This window comes from Bos grunniens, chromosome 10, assembly GCF_055505025.1.
Source record: "Bos grunniens cultivar Pamir isolate PY7600 chromosome 10, Bosgru_T2T1.0, whole genome shotgun sequence".
In the NCBI taxonomy this organism is placed as follows: Eukaryota; Metazoa; Chordata; class Mammalia; order Artiodactyla; family Bovidae; genus Bos; species Bos grunniens.
The window spans coordinates 79297727-79306220 of record NC_141174.1 but is presented as its reverse complement, the minus strand read 5'-3'; the positions used below and the strand labels follow the sequence as shown (position 1 = coordinate 79306220).

At 42.3% G+C, this 8494-nt stretch overlaps 1 gene segment (V, D, J or C); it reads right to left on the bottom strand.

Annotated features, from left to right (window-relative positions):
* Positions 1 to 6583: 6583 nt before the first annotated feature.
* LOC147365078 (T cell receptor alpha variable 21-like) lies at positions 6584 to 7642 on the bottom strand. The segment is given in 2 exon segments: positions 6584 to 7287; positions 7485 to 7642. Coding segments are annotated over 2 exon segments (474 nt in total).
* Positions 7643 to 8494: the final 852 nt, after the last annotated feature.

Below are 8494 nucleotides of genomic sequence, written 5' to 3'. Positions count from 1 at the left end.
ACCTTTTGTTTATGAGTCCCTGTTTGATCCAGGGGACTTTCTTGAGAGCTATGGATAAAGATAATGACATAGATAAAGATAATAACAATCAATACAAATATAGATATTTTGCATTGTGGTCATAAATGTCTAGTGCTTGAATCAGGAATAAGGCAGAGCTATTAACTGAAAGGAATATTCATCAAAAAGCATGCTTCTTATATGCCAATAATGATTTAGCTTTCCTTCACACAAAATTATTCTCTATTATTACTAACCCCCATTTGAAAGAGTTTTCCAGGGGATGGAGCGGTAAAGAATATACTTGCCAATGCAGGGGACGAAACAGATGGGGGTTCAATCCCTGAGTCGGGAAGATCCCCTAGGAAATGGCAACCAGCTCCAGTATTCTTGCTTGGAAAATCCCATGGCCGAGGAGCCTGGTGGGCTACAGTCCACAGGATGGCAAAGAATAAGACCCGACTGACCGACTGAGCACTCGAAAACTCAGGATGAGTTTCGGAGGCAGGAGGTAGATGGGCCTCTGGGCTAGACAGCTGGTATGTGTCAAGCAGAGTAAAATTCAAGCTTTGTTTTTCCTACACACTCCAAGCACTGAGGGAAGAACCAATTCTACCTGTTGAAACTGTTCCTTTGACTTGCTTTTCATTGCTTTTGTTATTATAATCATACATAATAGGTTGCCTCAGAGAATCAACCCCTCTGCCTGACTGCTAAAGTGCTTTTGTTCATGGCCTGTCCACCTGTGGATGGTAGGAAAGAAGAAATTAATACATCTTCTGCCTGAGGCTTGCCATTCTAGGAGATGTTTGCCAGATTAATTTTGCCTTTTTGTTTCCTCACCTTCCCCTTCCCTGTTCTGTAAAAGAACCTGGCATTCAGACCCAGACAAGATGATTATTTTGAGACATTAGTCTGCCATCTTCTTGGTCAGCCAGCTTTCCAAATAAAGTCCTTGCCCCAACACCTCGTCTCTCAGATTCATTAACCTGTCATGCTAATTAGACTCAGTAATGAAGACAGTTGGGTGTTAGTTCTAAAAGTCTTGTAGGTCTTCTTAGAACCCTTCCACTTCAGCTTCTTCAGCATTACTGGTTGGGGAATAGACTTGAATTACTGTGATATTGAATAGTTTGCCTTGGAAATGAACAGATATCATTCTGTAGTTTTTGAGATTGCATCCAAGTACTGCATTTCGGACTCTTTTGTTGACCATGATGGCTACTCCATTTCTTCTAAGGCATTCCTGCCCACAGTAGTAGATATAATGGTCATCTGAGTTAAATTCACCCATTCCAGTCCATTTTAGTTCGCTGATTCCTAGAATGTCGACATTCACCCTTGCCATCTCCTGTTTGACCACTTCCAATTTGCCTTGATTCATGGACATAACATTCCAGGTTCCTATGCAGTATTGCTCTTTACAGCATCAGACCTTGCTCCTATCACCAGTCACATCCACAACTGGGTATTGTTTTTGCTTTGGCTCCATCCCTTCATTCTTTCTGGAGTTATTTCTCCACTGATCTCCAGCAGCATATTGGGCACCTACTGACCTGGGGAGTTCCTCTTTCAGTATCCTATCATTTTGCTTTTTCATACTGTTCATGGGGTTCTCAAGGCAAGAATACTGAAGTGGTTTGCCATTCCCTTCTCCAGTGGACCACATTCTGTCAGACCTCTCCAGCATGACCCGCCTGTCTTGGGTAGCCCCACACAGCATGGCTTAATTTCATTGAGTTAGACAAGGCTGTTCTCTGTGTGATTAGATTGACTAGTTTTCTGTGATTATGGTTTCAGTGCGTCTGCCCTCTGATACCCTCTTGCAACACCTACCATCTTACTTGGGCTTCTCTTACCTTGGACTTTATTTTTGGGGGCTCCAAAATCACAGCAGGTGGTGATTGCAGCCATGAAATTAAAAGACGCTTACTCCTTGGAAGGAAAGTTATGACCAACCTAGATAGCATATTCAAAAGCAGAGACATTACTTAGCCAACAAAGGTCTGTCTAGTCAAGGCTATGGTTTTTCCAGTAGTCATGTATGGATGTGAGAGTTGGACTGTGAAAAAAGCTAAGCACCAAAGAATTGATGCTTTTAAACTGCAGTGTTGGAGAAGACTCTTGAGAGTCCCTTGGACTGAAAGGAGATCAGTTGGGGTGTTCTTTGGAAGGAATGATGCTAAAGCTGAAACTCCAGTACTTTGGCCACCTCATGCAAAGAGTTGACTCATTGGAAAAGACTCTGATGCTGGGACTGATTGGGGGCAGGAGGAGAAGGGGACGACAGAGGATGAAATGGCTGGATGGCATCACCGACTCGATGGACATGAGTTTGAGTTAACTTTGGGAGTTGGTGATGGACAAGGAGGCCTGGTGTGCTGCGGTCATGGGGTCACAAAGAGTCAGACACGACTTAGTGACTGAACTGAACTGAACTAAGACAATTAACAGCAAGAGCTGAGCTCTGCTAGAGTAAAAAAGTGACGACTTCTGAGGTCAAGAGGTCAAGGAAAACTGCACAGGCACAGAAATACTCCATGGTGCTCAAAAAGGAGGTGGCATCACCTCATAACAGACAATGCCAAGCATCCCACAAAGCTCTGTGCTGGGATCCAGCACAAGATGCAAAAGATGCCCATGCATCTTTCCAGAGTGTCCTAAAACAGGTCTGATGTGGGAAAAGGAGAGAGATATCTGGCCAAAGATAAACAGAGACCCAGAAGAACTGCCCCATAAAGATGATTTAACCACCTCTTCACTGCACTCCTCGTCTTCCTCCTCATTAGGGAGGATGCCCTTGTGTCTCCTGCATTGGCAGGCAGATTCTTTACCACTGCACCACCTGGGAAGCTTATTACTGGGGACTGATAATAAAGGAAGCCTTTTATTGTTTCACACTATACTGTTTTTGGAAAGGTCACTGATATACATTCTTTAGTGCCAGCAGTAATTAGCTGCACCAGTCCTAAATGCTTAGTCAAAGAGTTGAAGTCCTTTAAGGAAAGAAGCCTCTAAGGATACTAGAAAAGTAGTCTGGAGATAATGCAGTTAGAAATAAGCCATTGTCCTGGGTTTTTTGTTTGCTTGAGAGATGAGATCAATATTGTAAAGCAAATTTTCTGACTTGTGTTATATCAACTCACATGGCCAATCTCAAACTATTATAACTCAGCCCATCACTATTCCAAATGACACCAGAGTAAGTAACTTTCTCCAGCTTGTTGAAAATTCTATGGCCTCATTTTCCTTAGAATTCTGATTCTGGAGGACAAAAATTCCAAATTTCAGAAAATAGGAGTCCTTTCTTTGTAAAATGATAAAGAAAAAAGAATAGAAAAAAAAGAAAAAACGAAGAAAAGAAAAATCTAAGATGCCCATGGGAACCAAACACTTGCAGGATTCTGTATTGTCTGTACTGTTTGCCTTCACAGAGCATGCCAACTTCCTAAATATAACAAAGACTGAGCTACAGTGTCCCAGGAGGTTTGTGTTCAGCCCCTCCTGCAGTCCCAGGCACTGTGTCACTCAGAGCACAGAAGTACTTGGCCGAGTCTTTCCAATGAGCTGGTATTTTCCTCAGGTGGAAGGACGTCTCACTGTTCCTAAATTCAGCCTCAAAACCTTTGATGCCTGAAACAACATTGTCTCCAGGCATGTACTTCAGGAGAAGCTGGAGTCCTTGATTGGGGTACTGCACGTACCAGAAGAGATACGGTGAAACAGAAGATGAGTAGTTGCACTTCAGCTCCAGACGGGCTCCTTCAGAGACAGCAATGTGGTCATCAGGCTGGGTCACTGACTGGGCTCCAGCTTCTGCTGAAACATCAATGCTGAATCAGTGAACTCAGCTAAAACAAAAAGTCTCTATTCAACACAGAGCGATATTCCACGTGTGGACAAAGGAGTAAAATGGAGTAGTACTCACTCAGAAACAGGAGCATCTCAAGCATCAAGGTGAACACCAAGGTCATAGTGGAGCAGTGAAGCGGCAGTGAGCTCCTTTCTAACAGGTTCCCCACAAATAAGTCTGAAGACTGGCTGACTTGAACCCAGGTTTCTCTGAATAAGAATGACAAAGGATTTATATTTCTTCTGATGGAGGTTGTAGGGAAGTTGTTAGGAAGAGAAGCTGTCTTAACAAAATGCTTTACATCTCACTGTGTAAAAAATGATCAGAATATCTCTTTAAACCATAGGGGTTTTGTGAGGTTCTTATGATCTTTTACAGAAAAGCAATTTCCAATTTAAGCAGCAGTGCCCTCCAGAGGCCAAATAGATAACTACGGAGAAGTTCGCTGTTTTCATTAACACGCCCCACCTTTTTATTTCCCTTCTGTGGTTGAATTCCAAAGCATTATGATTATGTACAGAAGAGGATTTATATGTTGTCAGCCTTGAACTGTATTAAATTTGGCTTTTTTAAAAAACACAGAATTGTGATTTTAAAATTCCCTGTGTTACTGAATAGCACAGGGAACTATATTCAATATCCATGGGTAAACCATAATGAAAAAGAAAATAAAAAAGAAAGTCTATATATGTATAACTGAGTCACTTTGCTCTACAGAAGAAATTAGCATAACATTGTCAATCAGCTATACTTCAACTTTTAAGTGTTGGATACAAAATAATTTTTAGAATGAAACAAAATCACAATGTTACAATTTTTTTAGTTTCCAGATTTAACTATGAGTCAGAAGGAAATACCATTAATCCAGAAGACTTCACTAATAAAGGTGAAATTGAGACATTCTCAGATGAAGGAAAACTAAGAAAAGTGGTCACCAGAAGACCTATCCTAATAATGTCTAAAGGAAGCTCTATAAACAGAAATAAAATTATAAAAGAAGGAGTCTTGAAACAACAAGAAAGAATAAAGAATACAATAAGCAAAATTATGGATAAATACAATAGACTTTTCCTCTTGAATTTCCTCAATTATATTTGGTGAAAATACAGCATATTATATATATAATAATATAATTATATATCTGGTGTAAATTATAACACTGTCTAATGAGGCTCTAAACGTACATGGAGGAAATAATAAAGAAAATTATTTTAGAATCAGATCAGATCAGTCACTCAGTCGTGTCCGACTCTTTGCGACCCCATGAATCGCAGCACACCAGGCCTCCCTGTCCATCACCAACTCCCGGAGTTCACTCAGACTCACGTCCATCGACTCAGTGATGCCATCCAGCCATCTCATCCTCTGTCCTCTCCTTCTCCTCCTGCCCCCAATCCCTCCCAGCATCAGAGTCTTTTCCATGCGAAGAGTCAACTCTTTGCATGAGGTGGCCAAACTACTGGAGTTTCAGCTTTAGCATCATTCCTTCCAAAGAAATCCCAGGGCTGATCTCCTTCAGAATGGACTGGTTGGATCTCCTTGAAGTCCAAGGGACTCTCAAGAGTCTTCTCCAACACCACACTTCAAAAGCATCAATTCTTCGGCGCTCAGCCTTCTTCACAGTCCAACTCTCACATCCATACATGACCACAGGAAAAACCATAGCCTTGACTAGATGGACCTTTGTTGGCAAAGTAATGTCTCTGCTTTTGAATATGCTATCTAGGTTGGTCATAACTTTCCTTCCAAGGAGTAAGCGTCTTTTAATTTCATGGCTGCAGTCATCATCTGCAGTGATTTGGGAGCCCATAAAAATAAAGTCTGACACTTTATTTTTAAGGGTCTGACATGGGACCAGATGCCATGATCTTTGTTTTCTGAATGTTGAGCTTTAAGCCAACTTTCTCACTCTCCACTTTCACTTTCATCAAGATGCTTTTGAGTTCCTCTTCACTTTTTGCCATAAGCGTGGTGTCATCTGCATATCTGAGGTTATTGATATTTCTCCCGGCAATCTTGATTCCAGCTTGTGTTTCTTCCAGTCCAGCGTTTCTCATGATGTACTCTGCATACAAGTTAAATAAACAGGGTGACAATATACAGTGTGAATAGGGAAATGGGAACTCTTTCTGAGCTCAGGAAGAAAGAATAAAAACCATGATTAAGGTTGCACAGGAGAGAATAAATACCCTGGTGACCCACATGTAAAACAGACTGTAAACAAGAGAGTGAGATTTGAGGTTAATGGAGGGTTATCTGGCCCAGGCCACCGTGTGTCACAAGGCCAAGTGGGCATTAACAAGCGCTGTCCACCCGGGGGTGAGGGTCAGGGATGGGAGGGTGGGAGGCGTCGCTGCAGCAGAGTGGCCTGGGCCTCAGCAGGACAGAACATAAGCTGCTGCTGAAGTGGGGTGGGACAGGGAGGCAGCCCTGGCTTGGGCCTGCAGAGAGAAGGGAGGCAGCAGGAATCAGGCCGCTGGGACAGTGTTTGTCGTACAGGGAGGGCAGCAGCAGACACTTGACACTTGACAAATTCCTTTTCCTATTTGGAACCAGTCTGTTGTTCCATGTCCAGTTCTAACTGTTGCTTCCTGACCTGCATACATGTGTCTATTCTTTTTCAAATTCTTTTCCCATTTAGTTTGTAAAACTATTATTTAAGTTGAAGTTGATGAAAATCTAATGATCAAAGTATTCATAGTATAATTTTAGATCATTTTATCAGATTTAAAAAAAATTAATTTATTTATTTTAATTGGAGGATAATTATTTTACAATATTGTGACGGTTTTTGCCATACATCAACATGAATCAGCCACAGGTATACCTGGGTCCCCACCATCCTGAACACCCCTCCCACCTCCCCTGCCACCCTATCCCTCCGGGTTGTCCCAGAGCATGGGCTTCGGGGGCCCTGCTTCATGCATGGAACTTGCACTGGTCATCTATGTTACCTATGGTAATGTACATGTTTCAGTGCTATTCTCTCAAATCATCCTACCCTTGCTAATTGCCTCTGTCTGGAAGGAAAGTCAACGTAGAAAACCCCTTAATGGAAAAAGTTTCCTCAGCACCAAGACAGGACGTGGTTGGAGCCCCATCTGCAGTTTCAGTACTGGAAACAGGTTCCCTCTGAGCACTGTGCCTCACAGCACAGAGGTAGGTGGTCGAGTCACTGTGCTGAGAAGTTGCAATGTATAAAGCACTGTGTCTTGAAGATTTATCCAACGAGACTGTAATTCTTCCACTTGCTTGCTCTTTCTGATTCGCCTGAACTGACAGTAGAGATGTGAGCCCTTTCCCGGGATCCTGCCGGAACCACTGAAGAAAGTACAGAGCAATGTCAGTGTAACTGCAGTTGAGAACCACGCTGTCTCCCTCTCTCACGTTCAGAACTTCAGGACTCTGACTCACGTCCTGTTTACTGCTCACCCCTGTTCAGAAAGAGAAAACAGACAGGCTGGTTAGTGGCTGATTATTCTTTGAAAACTAATTTTAAGTTTACTTTTTCGCTGTCTACAGGAACTCCCAGAAACCATGCAGGTACAACTCCCAGACTTCCTCTCTTCCCTGGGGAGGAATATCTGGTAGTTGCCCATTCTTTGCCCATTTCCAAATCCCTCTAACTCACAGTCTAGTTGTAACCAAAGGATGAGCAGGCTTAGGGATTTGCCCATTCCTTCTGTTATGTAGACTCACTGAGAACTGAGTTCTTGTGTCTGTAAAATGTTCAAGGACTCATAGGATAAAAGATCTACTTTGCTGCCTCTTGTTTTCAAAACTTTCTACAGGAAACACAGCGTCAGCCCAGCCAATCAGAGCAAGCCACATAGGCATGGAGGAGGCCGGCGCCAGAAGCCCATCTGCCAAGAGTGGGAGGTTGCAATGGAAACACCACCATCTCAGGACCAAGCCCAGCCTTGCCAGACAAATGCTTATCTCTTTCCCTCCTCTTTCCCTCCTCCTAGGGAAAACAATTTTTAACACATCAGATTTGTAGAATGTGGTTAAGTATGTACATAGAGGGGCTTCTCCGATGGCTCAAACAGTAAAGAATCTGCCTACGATTCAGGAGACCGAAGTTCGATCTCTGGGTGGGGAAGATCCCCTGGAGATAGGAATGACAACCCACTCCAGTATTCTTTCCTGGAAAATTCCATGGACAAAGGAGCCTGGTGGGCTACAGTCCATGGGGTGGCAAAGACTCAGACACTAATGAGTAACTAATACACACAGGTACCTAGAGACAAATGTAAGCGTAGGTACAGGGAGGGAGGAGAGAGGGGGGTTCGGGATGGGAAATATGTGTATACCTGTGGCTGATTCATGTTGATGTATGGCAAAACCAATACAACATTGTAAAGTAATTAACCTCCAATTAAAATAAATAAATTTATATTTTTTTAAAAAAGAAAAAAATTACACAGTAAAAAAAAGTAAGTTTGCAATTTGAAGTACAAAAAAAAAAAAAAAAAGAAGAAGAAAAGAAAAGAAGAAATCATAGGTTTTACTGCACAGCTGTAGCTGAACCTCTTCAGATTCCTGTAACTGCTCCCTCCTCTTGCCACTTCAGTTCTTAAGAATTATTTTCTTTAATTCACACTTTCTTGAAAATCCCTTTCTATCATTTCTCAGCCATCA